Source organism: Argentina anserina, chromosome 7 (genome assembly GCF_933775445.1).
Source record: "Argentina anserina chromosome 7, drPotAnse1.1, whole genome shotgun sequence".
Lineage (NCBI taxonomy): Eukaryota > Viridiplantae > Streptophyta > Magnoliopsida > Rosales > Rosaceae > Argentina > Argentina anserina.
In genome coordinates this window covers 21441221-21457554 of record NC_065878.1, presented here as the reverse complement: position 1 = coordinate 21457554, position 16334 = coordinate 21441221, and the positions used below count along the sequence as shown (strand labels likewise).

General features: G+C 39.9%; 4 protein-coding genes across 5 annotated transcripts; all 4 read left to right on the top strand.

Moving 5' to 3' along the window:
- Window positions 1–169: 169 nt before the first annotated feature.
- Window positions 170–2348, top strand: LOC126802407 (peroxisomal membrane protein 11B). Its single transcript, XM_050530033.1, has one exon. The coding sequence runs from the start codon at window positions 1511–1513 to the stop codon at window positions 2189–2191; it is 681 nt and encodes a 226-aa protein (XP_050385990.1). The 5' UTR covers window positions 170–1510; the 3' UTR covers window positions 2192–2348.
- A 504-nt stretch (window positions 2349–2852) lies between these two features.
- LOC126802561 (cell number regulator 6-like) lies at window positions 2853–4898 on the top strand. The gene is made up of 4 exons (XM_050530202.1): window positions 2853–3078; window positions 3526–3640; window positions 4145–4410; window positions 4501–4898. Exons 1-4 carry the CDS (start codon window positions 2968–2970, stop codon window positions 4738–4740), a joined length of 732 nt encoding a protein of 243 aa, XP_050386159.1. The 5' UTR covers window positions 2853–2967; the 3' UTR covers window positions 4741–4898.
- Window positions 4899–9355: 4457 nt separating this feature from the next.
- LOC126803165 (probable aquaporin TIP5-1) lies at window positions 9356–10485 on the top strand. Its single transcript, XM_050530928.1, has 3 exons — window positions 9356–9494; window positions 9739–9989; window positions 10108–10485. The coding sequence occupies exons 1-3, from the start codon at window positions 9365–9367 to the stop codon at window positions 10483–10485; spliced, it is 759 nt and encodes a 252-aa protein (XP_050386885.1). The 5' UTR covers window positions 9356–9364.
- A 1550-nt stretch (window positions 10486–12035) lies between these two features.
- On the top strand, window positions 12036–15611 carry LOC126802231 (NO-associated protein 1, chloroplastic/mitochondrial). 2 transcript variants are annotated; one of them, XM_050529826.1, is made up of 13 exons: window positions 12036–12433; window positions 12559–12744; window positions 12827–12913; window positions 12991–13070; window positions 13150–13231; window positions 13404–13424; window positions 14004–14049; window positions 14190–14308; window positions 14387–14500; window positions 14592–14687; window positions 14776–14865; window positions 14971–15080; window positions 15185–15611. In XM_050529826.1, the coding sequence occupies exons 1-13, from the start codon at window positions 12059–12061 to the stop codon at window positions 15432–15434; spliced, it is 1656 nt and encodes a 551-aa protein (XP_050385783.1). In that variant the 5' UTR covers window positions 12036–12058; the 3' UTR covers window positions 15435–15611. The 2 variants fall into 2 exon arrangements, with proteins under 2 accessions (XP_050385783.1, XP_050385782.1); XM_050529825.1 differs by having other exon boundaries at window positions 14583–14687.
- The last annotated feature ends 723 nt before the right edge of the window (window positions 15612–16334 follow it).

Genomic DNA, 16334 nt, shown 5'->3' with positions numbered 1-16334 from the left:
ATACTTAAGACTTCAGAGCCAAATTGTATGCATGTGACACAGCTGCTGGGAAGAGGAAAAGCTATTTAATCATTGTTGAGGTAACTTAATATCATGTAATCTCCATCAGGAACTCATAGCTGACTTCCTTCATCTTTCTGGTTTTAAATTTTAACCACTTTATTGCAAATTGCAAATGCTGCTCAGTTGTTATGGTTTAAATGGGGTGGAAATGGAAGATGCCAATCCTGCAACGTGATGATTTGCTTCCTGTTTAAGGTATTTAGGGATTCTCTATACATGGTAGAAACAGTTGGTTTTGTATGGTTTGTACATGCTACAAACAATTGGTTTAGTCCTCTTCTAGCTTTCCAATTTTAAAACTCACAACTTTGTCCTCTACTTACCGCCTCTGAGGACATGGATTCATAATCATGAAGCGTATGCTGATTCAAGCATTCGTTTTCAGTTATAGGCAGACGGACGAATAAACTAAATCAGGTAAAATCTGTGAGTCCCAATATCATGTAAATTAGGTAGCTTTGGAGTGCAAGTTGTGGATCACAATTTGGTGTATGTGGAGAGGCTTTCTGCAGAAGTTTGGCTTTCAAAGCCATTTAATAGCGGATGCGAAATGGTATCGAGGTAACTGCCAATTATAATGTGCAGAATGAATAATGTATTGCTTTTATAGTTCTCATAGCAAGGAATCTTTTTGCAGGGTGAAATAATCGATTAATGGAATTGAAATTTCACTTGTGGAAACAGGAGCCATGTTCTGAGTGGTAGTCTATACGTTCTTATGGTGATCACCTTTATCAATATGCATTCGAGTTGTAACCTCTTCAATACACATTTATCAGGGTGCTCATGGCACTCTTATGAGAACAATTGCATTTATTCTTTCCTAGAGTGAATGGTGCATCTCCAAAAGCTTACATCTTCCGGTGCATTCCAACTGCCTCATAATCCAGTAATCATAAGATTGCAAGGTTATGCATGTTTGATATGTTTCGAAAAACACAGTAAAATTCCAATATTCTTAACCCCAGCATTACAATATGCAATATATTTGTTGACTAGATTTCCAGGGCACCCCCTGTGAAGGAGTTACGCTATTGAATAACATGAAGAAAATAAGGCTGAGCCACATAACCAGGCGATGAACGGACGTCAGGCATTGAACGGTTAAGGTTCGTAGCCTTATCATGCGGCTCAGACTCATTACTCCATCACACTGGTGAAAATATGTGTAGTTGCCAAGTAAGGCCAGTCTAATCGCCAGTCATTTTCTGATGTGGTATTTAAACTAAGCCAAAAGTCTGCTGAGTAAGGAGGACACGAATGCCTATTGTTGAATAATACACAAATAAAAACAAATGGCACAGAAACTACTGGTAGCAAGGAGCATAACAAGGTCCAACCACAAGTATATATGGATCATCATATCCAAAATCTTGGAAGCTTTCGTGGTGCTCCTTAGTTTTGTTTCTTCAAGTAATCCAACCTAAACGCTCTGAACAGAGCAACCATGAATGACTCAGTAGACAAGCTAGTGATCTTCTTAGCAAAGAGAGATGGCATAGACAAGCTTGTCAAGACGTTCCAATATGTCTCCAAGCTTGTCCACTGGCATGTTGAGTCCACTAACCCGAAGATGGCCGAGAGGTTCAAGCTGTGGGAGGTTTCGTCTGGCCTTAGCCGAAAGGCTTTTCGGACTGGAAGGTTTCTCACCGGATTCAATGCAATGAGACGAAGCCCTGGCTCGACGCCAACTCTTCGGTTCTTGGCTATTCTCGCTAATGCTGGTGAGATGGTCTACTTCTTCTTTGACCATTTTCTTTGGTTGTCAAAAATTGGTACTTTAGACCCAATATTGGCTAGAAGGATGAGCTTCATTTCCGCATTTGGTGAGTCATTTGGGTACATTTTCTTCATTGTATCTGATTTTATCGCTCTAAAGGAAGGGCTTGTGGAAGAGAGGAAGGTTATGAGTTCTGAGGACAAGTCCATTGAGAAGAAGAATGAAAGCATAAGAAAGATTAGAAGTGACAGAGTGATGAGGCTAATGGCTGTGGCAGCTAATGTTGCAGACTTGCTTATTGCACTTGCTGATATCGAGCCTAATCCATTCTGCAATCACACTGTGACCCTTGGTATCAGTGGATTGGTCTCTGCTTGGTCTGGCTGGTATAGAAATTGGCCCTCATAAGATTTCCACCATAGCCAATCCAAACCAAGCTAGCTGAGCTTTGAAAACTCAAACCTCCTGCACTTGATGCAAATTTGAAATCGTTTAAGTGTTGTTCAGTTGTATTCACAGTTGAGGTATGAATGCATCTTATCCAGATGAGACTAGCCACTGTAAATGAACGTCTATATGGACTGTATGCTATTTGGACTTGTCTGCTGTCATAGTTTTTGTTAATCCAAGCTGTTTTACCCAATGTATGATCACGAAGATGGGTAATACATCTGCATTGTAATAATAATAACTTCCATGCTTCTAATTTCCTCATATGATTTGGTGTTTTCATAAAGAAACAATAAGAAGTTTATTTACCGAAAAAGTGAGACGCACACTATTCTCCGCTGTAGAAAATACTAGTAGTCCCACATCGAAGATAGGTGAAAGGATGAAAGCTATCAAACTTTTCAACGACATTTGGGCCTAATTAACCTGCCTGCAAGGGCCTTCATACAGTAGGCCCATGATTGGATCCAATCATCAAGACGGCATGAAAGTAACTGCGGAAATTACTAAGACAAAAACGCAGAACTCCACCTGTAAAATTAAACCGTCAAATCCAAAATATAAATATATCTGAAACCGAAGAATGAGAGAGAGTCGGTTAGACTAGACTCTAGAGAAGGACTCGGCGACGAGTTGAAGAAGAGAGAGAGAGAGAGAGAGAGAGAGAGAGGCCCGAACCCTTGAGTTGACTCAGCTGAATCCCGATCTCATTTCCGAGATTCGCTGCATTTCCGATGGCGGACGGTACCGGCCACTCGCGCTACGTCAAGCTGACGAAAGATCAGGCGCCGCTTGAGGAGGACATCAAGCCCGGCGAGCTCAACCAGCCCATCGATGTGCCTCAGGTTACCTTTGCTCTCTCTCTCTCTCTCTCTCATTACTCTATTTCTCGTTCGATCTTTCTAGAATTTCAGCTTTGAATTTTCTGAAATGAATTAGAGGTGAATCGAGTTTGTTAATGTAAATGTTGTGACAATTTGTATGAAATTGTGATTAATGAGCTGATTGGAAGACGAATTGTACAGGAATTAGCCTATAAAAACAATCTAATTAGAGAAAAATTGATTTATTTTCTTTGTTATAATTTTCATGGATATTGAATTTGCTTAAGTAATTAGCTGTGTTGTGTTTAGATAGATCAAGGTTGCATGTGACGAATTGGATGTGGATTATATAGAATGTTGTGTTCGATTGTGAATCATGGGGTGGATCGCGTGTGAGAATCAGTGGATCTTAGATTTAAGTTATTGTGTATCAAATGTGCGGCTGATGTTGTGTATTATGTGGTGCAGTTGAATGTTCAGAAGTGTAATGAATGTGGACAGCCTCTGCCGGATAGCTTTCAGCCCCCGGCTGATGAGCCGTGGACAACTGGGATTTTCGGCTGCGCCGAAGATAGAGATAGTTGTAAGTTGATTTGAGAAATAGCCTTTTCATTTCTTGTGGTTGAAGATTGGAGAATTTGGAATCTGATAGTTTGATAGAGTTTGAAGTTTCGAGTAATTTACATCTGTTTTGGTTTTGCTTGGGGAGTATTAGTGCTCTGAACTGGATTTTGTGTGTGCCGTATGTGTGTATGATTAACTTGGCAATGCAGTTTGCAAATGTGTTTTCATATATGATAGTGTTAGCTCTGAATTTAACCTTTAATTTGATGTAGTAGGATATTAGCTATAAACTTCTATTCAATACATTTGTAAAGCTAGGCTACGTTAATGCAGCTGCTTACTTCTATACAATTTAATGATTTGCGGTATCCTTCTGTTGACCAAGTATAAACTTTCTTGTTCTTACTTTGTGCAATTAGACTCTAGTTCCGCTACTGTTTGCTGCAATGTATAGTTGTTATGATATAGTATCCTTAGCAACATATCATAGTAACAATGACCATATCATTCTTTACCTTCACAGGCCTGGCGGGACTATTTTGCCCCTGTGTTCAGTTTGGGCGTAATGTTGAAAACTTAAGAGATGATGTGCCATGGAATACACCCTGCATTTGTCACGCCATTTTCATTGAAGGTGGCATGGCTGTTGCAGCAGCAACTGCAATTTTCCATGGTGTTGACCCACAAACTTCATTTCTTATTGGCGAGGGTCTGGTGTTCGCATGGTGGATGTGTGGAGTGTATACAGGTCTTGTTCGGCAATCCTTGCAGAAAAAGTATCATCTTAGGGTATTTCTTTAGTTTTTCCTGGGCTCAAATCGTTCTATGAAAAGAAATTCCTTTGAACCAAAGCTTGCTTAATGGTGTTGTTGGTTGCAGAACTCACCGTGTGACCCTTGCTTGGTTCACTGCTGCCTGCACTGGTGTGCCTTGTGTCAGGAGCACAGGGAGATGAAGAACCGCCTTTCTGAAAATTCTGTGCTGCCAATGACCGTTGTTAACCCTCCTCCAGTTCAACAGATGAACAAGCCTGCTGATGACAACGACAATCCTGAGTCTGCCGCACCATCCTCTACTGGCAACAATGGGCATACTACAATGGAAATGCAGCCATTGTAGGAATACTTTACTAAGTACTATAATATTTCGGTAGGGATTTAATCTGTGTGTTCCTCGTGTAAAATGTTTGGATCACATACACGAGGTTACCATCTATACTTTTGATCGAAACATCAGAAAATATATATGAGACGTAAATCGAAAGAGTTTGCTCGGTGTGTTTTGGAATTTGGAACGACCTCTCTGTGTTGTGAAAGTCTTTCTTTCTTTCTTTTTTAACAGTTGAAGCTCTATCTCATTTACATGCTTTCTCAGGTTGGCTAGCTGCACTATTCGATTTGGACCATCCCATTTAGCTCTTATCTCATAGCAACTTCGATTTTATTGGATATCCTCACTTTTAGAGCATTCTTTTTGGGCAAAGAAGATCAGATCCATGAGTCTGTGGTGCAAGTTACTTGCGCTGTAATTTAGCTTGTATCTCTCTCCATAATCCATATGGTACATTGGCTTTGACTAATGTCTACACTGAATTCTGAAAATCATACATGCTTACCAAGTGAGCAATGAAGTATGTGTGAGCATGTCACTTAAGACTTTTATATATACCAAGCAGTTTTTATGGCCAAGGTCACTTGGGACGGACTTAGCTTGAAGTGATATCCAAATTGAATAATCCGGAAAAAGAAGGGTTGCAAGCTAGCTGATAGTTTAATTTGTAATTCCAATCCTACAAGAACTCTATTCATATTAAAGTCCTACTTCGGGAGAAACTTTTCAGTCCTACACTTTGATTTCACTGCTACAAGAGATAGAGAACCTATTCTGTTTCTGTCATGGCCGGAGAAGTTGCGATGTGTTATTAATCGTGCCGATAACAGGAGTGGCGGTAGACAGAAGAAAGAAACGACTTTGATTCCACTGCCGACTCCTCCGGCTGGGAGTAGTAGTAGTAGTACAGATGATCATGGGGGATATTCCAATGAGGCACGTCATAAATGAAATAGATGATCTGCTTGTTGAGTAAAATTATGCACGTAGTGAATTAAAATGTCACCCAACATAATTTCACTCATATTCATATAGTGATAGAGTTTTAATTATTTCGGGTTCGACCCATTCAAGAAAGAATGTGTCTCTTAATTACAATCCCTTGTTTGTAGGGAAATACCCTTTGATTCCATTTATGAAGAAACCAAATATATGAGATATGTGTTTATTTGTTTTTGCGGCTACACCCGGAAATTTGAATGGGTTGCCTACGTACCATAAGAGAGGGATCAAGCCACTCGTAGTTCAAGAATTCCAATGCGTGAATGACACATTGAAAGGCTATGATTTTGGAATGAGATTTGTGTTTGGGACCAATTTGGTGTAAGTGAACCAGGGATTGGATTTTGTGTTTGGGATATGGGTTTAAAGCCCATGGATTTGATTTGGATTTGGTTTGTGATTTGGGAGTGGATATGATTTTCTTGTGTTTGAACAGTCAGTGATTCATTTGGGACTAGCCGAATTTAACTGGTGGTGTCAGAGATTCTGTTTGGGCGAATTTGACTGGTGGTCAGGAATTCTATTTGGACATGTGGTTGCATCTAGTGGGTCGCTAGATTGCCTATGTACCCTTTGCGGGATCAAACCGATCGTAGTTCATTGGTGATTTCGGTTTTGTACCGACATTTGAGTTTGACGGATATATGGCGAACTTGAATCCGTTAAGCGTATTTTATTTAGACGCCCAATTTGGTAGAGTGTCTGCTGGGCTTTGCAACGGGCCTCGGAATTTAGTGACAACTTGAAGTTGTGTTGGGCTTTACAGCGGGCCTCAGAATTTAGTGAACTAATTTCGACTTGGACACCCGTGTCGAGCTTTGTAGTTGGGCCTTGAGACTTGACATGTGCTTTACACTGCTTCACTTTGACTTTGAAGTTGTCGACGTTTTGAGCTTCGTTTCGAGATGAGGCCGGGGCCTTTGCACTGTGGGATTACTTCTATTAATTTTTTCGAGGGCCCATTTACGTGATTCACATTGAGTGACAAAACCCTTAATGATCAATGTTTGCTTTGCACACAATTAACACCTACGGACATGTGGACATAACTAAAGCTCCATAAGATGATTTTACACATGGTCTTTTGCATGCATGCATGTGGCTTCTGAACTTATTGACATGTCTTGAACATAAGAGCCGTGTAGCTTCGTGGTGATATAATCACATATACTCATAGTCATTCTAAGCTCCTCGGCATATTATTGCTTTGTGCCCTTTGCGTCTTCCCAGTAGGTATGTTGTCCTCATCTCATCTTGATTACCTCTTCATTGTTTGAGACTTCAATCAAACTCTTGGCTCCTTGACTTGTCTTGCATGCAACTTTGTCTTCACTGCTCCAACATCGTGGAATCACAGAAGGTGTGTATATTTAGGCTTGAGCGGATTTCCATATCCTTTGTGGTGAGGAAATATTTTTGTTGCTTGGTGCTTGAGGGAATTTTCTGATGCTTGGTGCTTTGAGAGGATTTTCATATTCTTGATGGTGAGGGAATATTTCTGGTGCTCGAGGGGATTCTCATATTGGTGAGGATATTTTCTAGTGCTTCGAGGGATTTTCATATTGGTGAGGGTATTTCTGGTACTTGAGGGGATATAGCTCGAGGAGATGCAAAGCCATACTTTTGATATAAACTGCACTCATGGAGAAGTTAGCAAAGATAGATAGAGATGAAGACGTGATACCATGGAGAGATGAGATACCTGGAATTGAAACCTCTGGTATTCTTTTAGGTAAAAAAAAATAACACTCTTCACTCTACTCTTTCACTCCTTCAATGTAAAATGAATTTGCCTTCTTCCCTTTTTTCACCGTGTCCTCACTTTTCTCCTATATCTCTGCTGCTCTCCGTCCCTTCCCTTTTTTTCTTCTTCCCCTTTAATGTTTTGAGTGGCTTGTATATATAGTGGAGTTTTGGATGAGGTGGAGTCGAAGATATCTCCGATTTGAATTTGATATGAGTTGAAATTCAAATCAATTTGACCAAGTTTATAGCTCCATTCAACCGGTTTGACCATGCATGTAGGTCATCGGTTCAACTAAACTTCATTTAGATTTTGAATTTAACAAGGTTAGCTTGGCTTTGATCTCATCATGGTTGAAGAAGTCCAACTATCTCTGCACATAATCTAGACGTTCCTCCCTTCCAATTAACCAATCTAAATATCTAGATAACTTTGAATTTTGAATTGGAGGGTAAATATCCAGCTATCTATCTTCACTCCAATTTGATCGTCAAGCATGTGTTACATGATCTTTACTTGTTCTTCTGTTAGAAATAAGGAAATTGAACTTCTGAATTTTTTTTTCATTTCAACACTGCTGTATGGGAAAGTTGATGTGAAAGACATTAGTGATTTTATCTGCAAACAAGACTTGGTAGCGGTAGATGACTTGATGAAGAAGAGAAGGAAATACGAGCCTCGCTTGCCGATTGCTTCCATTTCGTGCAGCTAATTAGCTTCTTTAAGTTATTTCAGACACATCGCTACGATGGCCTTGAAATATCCTTCAGTTTCATATATATAATGTTTACCTCCTTATTGAACTCGATCTATGTTGAATTCTATTATATATGTTTGTCTAATCATCTTCCTGTATATATTTCAAAATATTCAGTTTTATCTTTGACATATTCAAAATCAGTTGCACCTCCTCATACAGTAGACGGAACGATTTCTATAGATGTCTGAGCCCCACAGCACAATGTACAGGCCGCACACAATTAGGAACTCCTCCTAATACACTGTGATCATGACCATGACCAAGAAACCAGGACATACACAGATCAATAATATTATTTAGTTCACAATTTTGGATCCAAAACTAAGAATTACTGTTTTAGGTGAAGACATATATGTCTTACCTAGCTTCCGAGGGTAAACTTTTCCTCCAAGAACAAGGAACTTGCAATCGCTACCATCAACATTGTAAGTGGATTAAAAACTGCCACAAACAGCGGTCATCGCTTTTGTACACACCAAGACACCATAACCACTGCCAGTCCAGAAACGAAAATTCCCTACATGATGCACAAACACAATTTCACAATGTCAAAATAAAGCACATGAGTATATATGCATCAGATACACCAAATATTGAATCAGCTAACGGAGTGACTGTACTGCATTTGTAGAGAAACTTATTACCTGGTAGGATAGCTGAGTAGAGAAGGTGCGTTGTGCAGAGGAAGGAGGAAGTGAGGAACGAGGAGGATCCGAGGAAGAAAGGAGGGGGGAACTGCGGAGCGGCTACGTTTGTACCAGACGCACCTTCTTTTTCTCCACGTGGAGATCGGACGCAAGTTTTTTCCGGTATACAACAAACGAGAACCGTATTATTTATCTACTGTAACCACCCATGTCCCCTCCCAATCTTACATGTACATGACCACGTTGGCTTTGGCAGTTACCACTTTTCATTTCAAATTGCATAACCTTCACATCCCTTCGCCAAAAGCGTTGCACCACTTGGTTCAATATATAACTCCCTCTCTGCTACTAGACACTCAACGATACACATCGATCAGTAACTTCCTGCCTTCACTGCTCGGCGATCTTATATATTCCCTCTTGATCCAATTTCCATCATTCCTACCATCATATCGATCCTTCATCTTGTTTTTCCAAAAAATGGCTAGGATTGCGCTGGCTGCTCGATTGCAACAAGTAATTACTCCTAATGCTTTCCGATCTTATCTTGCAGAGTTCATCTCCACCTTCTTCTTTGTATTCGCCGTTGTGGGTTCTATGATGTCCTCCAGTAAGTACCGGACTCTGTCTTTCCTTTAGTTTTAGGTTTATTTGGAATGGCGCCCTTAATTTCATGCGTTCTTTGACCAAATAACTCTCTTATTAACATCTATAAGATTCTCGGGTGTCTGTTACTCTGTTACACTGCAAGCATTAATGAAAGTATAAAAATAAGTTGTTGGCAAGTTAGATTGACACAGTATTTATTAATTGTTTTACTTGCTTCTTAAACTTTGATCTTGTTCATGTGGCAGAAAAGTTAATGCCAGATGCTGCATCAGACCCAGCAAGTCTGGTGTTGGTTGCCATCACAAATGTCTTTGCACTGTCCTCCGCCGTGTACATTTCTGCCTCCACCTCCGGCGGCCATGTAAATCCGGCCGTCACCTTTGCCATGGCCGTTGGAGGTCACATTAGTGTCCCTATTGCCCTCGTCTACTGGATTTGCCAATTGGTGGCTGCTGTCATGGCTTGCCTTCTCTTAAGAGTCACTGTTGTTGGACAGGTACCTCATTTTGCTTGTTCACCTTACCCTAAACTTAAGATAGTTTTGGTTCATAATGCAAATGCACTATATACGCTCTTATATAACTCAAAACTGTTTTATTTTCTTTACAATGCAGCACGTTCCAACATATGCAATCACAGAAGAAATGACAGGATTTGGAGCCTCCGTTTTGGAGGGGGTCCTAACATTTGCTCTAGTCTACACTGTTTATGCTGCTGGTGATCCAAGGCATGGTGCATTGGGGGCTATGGGGCCATTAGCAATAGGATTCATGGCAGGGGCAAACGTCCTGGCAACCGGGCCGTTCTCCGGCGGATCCATGAACCCGGCTTGTGCATTCGGGTCTGCAGTCATTGCTGGTACCTTCAAGAACCAAGCGGTTTACTGGGTCGGACCTTTGATTGGTGCTGCAGTTGCTGGTCTTCTATATGACAATGTGGTGTTTCCTGTTCAAGATTCTCTTACTGGGAATGAAGATAGAATTGGAGTGTAATGCCAAGTAATTAGATTAATCTGGCCTAAGCGTTAGTTCTTGCTTGTTTTGTGTAACATGCATGTGTAGTTCATTCAGAGTCCCCGGCCATTCTGATTTGTGTGTGTAATTAGTTAGTACTAATGAACTCTTTTAGCTATGTGTTTATGCAACGCGTAAGTGCTGTATCACCGGTGTATAATCGAATTGGGATTGTCGTTATAGTTCTTTACCCAGAAGGCTATGTTTGTACGCTCAAAGCTTCTGTACTCGGGAGTCGGGAGCAATCCCTTCCCTTCGACATAGTTTAAGTACCATTAGTTCTTACAAGCAAAAATCATGGCAGATCAACATAAAAAGGTGGCAACTAATGGTACTTAACACATGTATTTGAATTTCGTTAAGTTATGTGTTTCTATATTCTTATGAGATTGTGGAAATGAGATGTTCCATATAAATTTCTATATTTATTATGTTAGTTTAACAAGTGCTAGGGTAAAAATAGAAAATGAGATTGATCTAGGTTTTATCAGATTGTGGTCGACTGGTTGGCGGTAGTTCTTTAGTTTAGATAAGAGACACAAATTAAGGAGTATGGAGGGAAAATTGGCGCCAAAATTAGAATTGTTGGGTGTCTTTCTCAAGGTAAATGGCCGGAAAAATATTATTTCTCTCAGATGGGGTTAATTTTGTCTTTTAACCCTCTTTGTGGGCCTCACGTACTTGCCACGTCACCAAGATGACGGAGAAGTTGAAAAAAAACTGACGGAAGTACTTTAATGATAGCAATACTAGAGTCTGGGTATCACATTGATACGATTAAGAGTTGAGGTATCACATTGGTAGGTACACCATAGTTGAGGGACTGTTGGTGAAAAATACTCATAATATAACTTACAAACTTTTTATAAACTACTATTCAAGTAACAAATTGGGACCAAATTGTCATTAACTCGTCTAATTTATGTTTTGCTACTATATATATCGGTCTGATTCATCATCCTTTTTGAAATATCAACGAAAAATTCATCGTGCCACAAGTGTACGATACAACTTGCCAATCAAATTGGGTCGTTAGAAGCAATGTTTTATATCTACGTAAAAATTTATTAAGCTTTATTTACTTTCTATACCGTCTACTGACAACAAAATCCGCTGTGGCATAACACAATCGGACAAGCTTATGATCAATCCCGGGTTCGACTCCTGGCGGCGGAATATTTTTCCTTCTTCCGTTCTAAGCTCTATCTGGGCTGTTCGGGAACCCATTTCGGCCCACTAATCAATTTCTAAGGGGTAAAATTGTCTTTTCCTCGACTATGCAATTGCCTCCGGCGATTATTCAAGAATTTATGCAAATATTTAACGTGTTTTATACAGTGTTATATTTTCCACAAAGGAAACGCTCGGAAACGTTCCTTAAGTGGTTGAATTCGTGACGAAGACGATCGGAATCGTGACTGAAAACGTTGACAAAGACAATTATATCCCTGTTATTTAGACTTTGAGTTGAGCGCCCACCTTTTATAATACCCCTCTTCTTTGCCTACACATCCACATCATCACCCAAATCCTCCAAAACCGATTAACGGCCATGGCGCCCAAAACCCTCTCCTCCTTCCTCTCTCCCTTCAGCCTCCCTATCCCCACCACCAACCTCCCCAACCACCGCCGCCACCACTACCCCGCTCTCATCCTCTGCCGATTCTCTCCGCCTCTCTCGGAGCCCCGCTCGCCCGAACCCGAAGGCACCGGCGCTGCCGCCCCCACCCCCGGCGACCGCTTCCTCGAAAGCCGCCGCTCCTTCGACGCCGCCAAGCTCATCCTCAAGGAGAAGAAGAAGAAGCGGCTTAAAGAGAAGCCGCTGAAGCTCTCCACCGCCGTCGCTTGCTGCTACGGCTGCGGAGCTCCGTTACAGACCTCGGAGCCCGACGCTCCGGGTTATTCCGACCCGGAGACTTATGCGTTGGTATAAACTGCGTTCAATTTTGATGTACTGTTTCGTAATTTCGCTCCGATTTTGGCTTACATTGAATGAAATGTGGAAATGTGGTTAGGGCATTTGTAATGTTGATTATGTATTTTGATGTGCAGAAGAAGAAGCACCACCAGCTTAGGACTGTGATATGTGGAAGGTGCAAGCTGCTTTCTCATGGCCACATGATAACTGCCGTGGGAGGGAACGGCGGTTATTCTGGCGGGAAACAGTTCATCATGGCGGAGCAGCTCCGGGAGAAGCTCTCGCATTTGCGCTATGAGAGAGCCTTGATAGTGAAATTGGTATGCTACTTGCTGGCATTTTGTTTCGAGTAAGTTGTGTTGAGCAATGTTGGTTGTTTTTTAAATGATTGTTGTAATGTAGGTTGATATTGTGGACTTCAATGGTAGCTTTTTGGCTCGTGTGCGTGATTTGGCCGGTGCGAATCCTATAATATTAGTTATTACTAAGGTACTAAGATGGTGATTGGTACTTACTCAATGTGGCGTTGATGAACACGGCTTTCTAATTGGAGTTTGTAATGACAGATTGATTTGCTTCCGAAAGGGACTGATTTTAATTGCATTGGTGATTGGGTAGTGGAGGCCACCGTAAAGAAGAAACTTAAGTAAGATTTGTTTCCTTGGCCATGCTTTTACTAATGCATATAGTTTCAATCTAAAATGTGTCCATGTGCCTGTTGGTAGTGTTATGAGTGTTCATTTGACAAGTTCAAAGTCTTTGGTTGGAGTAGCTGGAGTTGCATCAGAAATTCAAAAGGAAAAGAAGGTATTTTGTTCTCAGTTGATGTGCATCTGCATGTGTCAAATTCATTAACTTGACTAAAGCCATTGATAACAGTTAGTTAATTATGGCCCGCGGATAGATTATACATTGAACCATCTATCAATGGCTTCTTGATGAACTTCGAACTGAGTTATTTGTTTATATTTTGGTGCAGGGGCGGGATGTGTATGTTATGGTAAGCTTCTTGATGGGAATTCTGGAAGTGTACTTGCTTAGTATTGAGTACATGTGGTTTTGTCAAGTGCCTTTAACACTTACAGAACCTGAAGAAATTTTAACATAACCTTGCTCTGGGACTGGTTTTTGTGTACTACTTGGAATTTATTGGTTCTGCATCACAATTTAGATTAAAACCCGTTCACAATTCTTTATGGGTATTTTTATTCATGGAAAGCTTCATGCCCAGTCAAGTCATGTTGATGATTTTCATTTGATTTCTCAGAAAGATCAATTTTAATTTTCATCATATCAGTCAGAGTTCTTTTTGTTCCCTGCCTTATTTGAATTCAGTTCTTCAGCCTCTATGATGGATTGCTAATTGTCTAAGAGATCTGTATGCCAATGGCCAAGATGCAAGGAGTTGGCTCAATTCCTGGTGTCTTGTTCGTCATTGAGTATGCATGTTAAAGGAAGAAAATAATAGAGCTGTCAGTGTCTTGTTTTGCCTTCTGAATTGATCATCCTCTAGTTGGTGCTACCTTTGGTTGACCTATTATCTTTTTCACCTTTGATAGTTTATTACCTTTTCCTGTAGGGCTCCGCAAATGTTGGGAAATCAGCTTTTATTAGTGCTTTACTGAGTAAGTTCATAAGTTGACATCTGTTCATGTTTTGTTGACTTTGACACGAACTTTATACTGAAAGATAAATTCCTGGTTTTAATTTGCTGAAAAGTGTCGTACTTCTTTTGAACTGACTGGTTATTAATACTGTGTAACAGAACTGATGGCAGAGAAGGATCCAGTTGCTGCATCAGCGCAAAAGTACAGACCTATACAATCTGCTGTTCCTGGAACTACCTTGGGTCCAATTCAAATTAATGCCTTCCTGGGAGGAGGGGTATGACATAGTGTCTGTATTTTACGGTGTTTACCTGGCCTCCCAGAGTTTAGTACAGTAACACTCTCTTATCTGCAGAAATTATTTGACACGCCTGGAGTTCATCTTCACCATAGGCAAGCAGCAGTGGTTCATTCAGAAGATCTACCTTCCCTTGCTCCTCAAAGTCGGCTTAGGGGTCAATCGTTGCCTGTAAATTAATTTCGTTTTCTAATTTCTTCTCTTGGTTTTCGTTTTGTATTTTAGTTGTTGACTGTTTGTGATCCTTCTCCAGAATTCTCAGGTTTCTGGAAGTGGAACAATAAGGAAAGGCAATTCCAGTGATTTGAATGGCTATTCAATATTCTGGGGAGGTCTTGTCAGAGTAGATGTCTTGAAGGTTTGGTTTGGGCAAAACTTCAGATACATTGCTTTATCTGGCTGATATATGGTAGTCCCAGAGTAATAAAAATATTGATAATTTTCAGGTTCTCCCTGAGACACGTTTAACATTTTATGGGCCAAAGAGTCTTCAGATTCATATGGTACCAACAGATGAAGCGGATGAATTTTACCAGGTACTCGCTTTATGTTACAGACTATCAAAATATGATACCTTCCTACCTTTTAGGTCTCTCTTTAAATTGTTTGGTGTGATTTTAATGTTGCCTAACATGTCGCAGAAACAAGTCGGAATCTTGTTGACACCTCCAACTGGGAAAGAAAGAGCAGAGGAATGGAGAGGGCTCGACTCTCAGCGTCAAGTGCACATAAAAGTTGAAGACGTGCAAAGGTGAATCATTCATACGAATTCTGAAGTTGTGATATTTCCATGATGTATATTGATGTTAGGCGGTTGATCAACATGAAAATTCTTCTCTTCTTTTGTACATACAGGCCTGCATGTGATGTGGCTATATCAGGCTTAGGATGGATTAGTATCGAACCTATTTGCAGATTATTAAGAAGTTCGGATTCAAATTCAGAAAAAATTGCAGGGGAACTGCATTTAGCTGTGCACGTCCCCAAGCCAGTCGAAATTTTTGTTAGGTCTCCAATCCCAGTGGGCAAGTATGGAGCAGAGTGGTACCAGTACCGGGAGTTGACCGAAAAGGAAGAGGAAGAAAGACCAAAATGGCATTATTGATTCTTGTGTATGTACAGATATATCTGCAGTCAAATAGTGCTGTAAAATAGGAGTGAAGTAGTGAACACATTTTCATAGAAAAAGAGAATAGAAACCTGAACAATGCAAGTCCTATTAACACGAATCAGTCCTGTATGGAAACAAAGTTCGACTCTTTTATATCATAAAAATTGTTTCGGGAAACACCTCTGCTCACCAGTTATACAATAAGAACCAACTGTGTAGTTTTCTAAAACAAGTTTCTTTTGAACAAAATTTTTTTTTTTTAATGCACACGGTTTAGGCAAAAAATTCATTTTCTTATTCTTGCTCTAAATTTTTTTACACATGTAGCGTACTAGACAATTTCATAAGTGATGGACTTAAAAAATTCTCATCTAATTATATATTTAAGTATTATAATTTTGTATTAGATTCTTATTTCAAGTAAATAAGTTATTTTCATAATTAACAAATTAGTTACGACATTTTATTATATAGTTTAATTGAAATTATTATTACCTTTCACTTTTCTTGTTCAATCATATTTGACGTGATAGTACTATATTTAACAAAATAAAAATAAATGAAGCAATGACATTGCAAATTCATCTATCTCTTATATTGAATAATTAACTATATATATATTAAGGTTGTATAAATGGAAATCTGTCAAAAATCCATTGATTTTCCTTATGAATACAATGTTTATGTTGCATTTGCAACATGAGGCCATCTCTAACCCACTCAAGTTAAAAGGCTAAAAGGTTCTCATTACCACTCTCTATCTCCAATTTCGTTAAATTAAGGGTTAAAAGGCATTAGGTGAGAGCTAAAGGGCATTATAGGCTAAAATAACCCTTAATAATGTCTTTTAGCCATTTGAGTGAGTTTTGATTTTATTTGTTGATTTAATAGGTT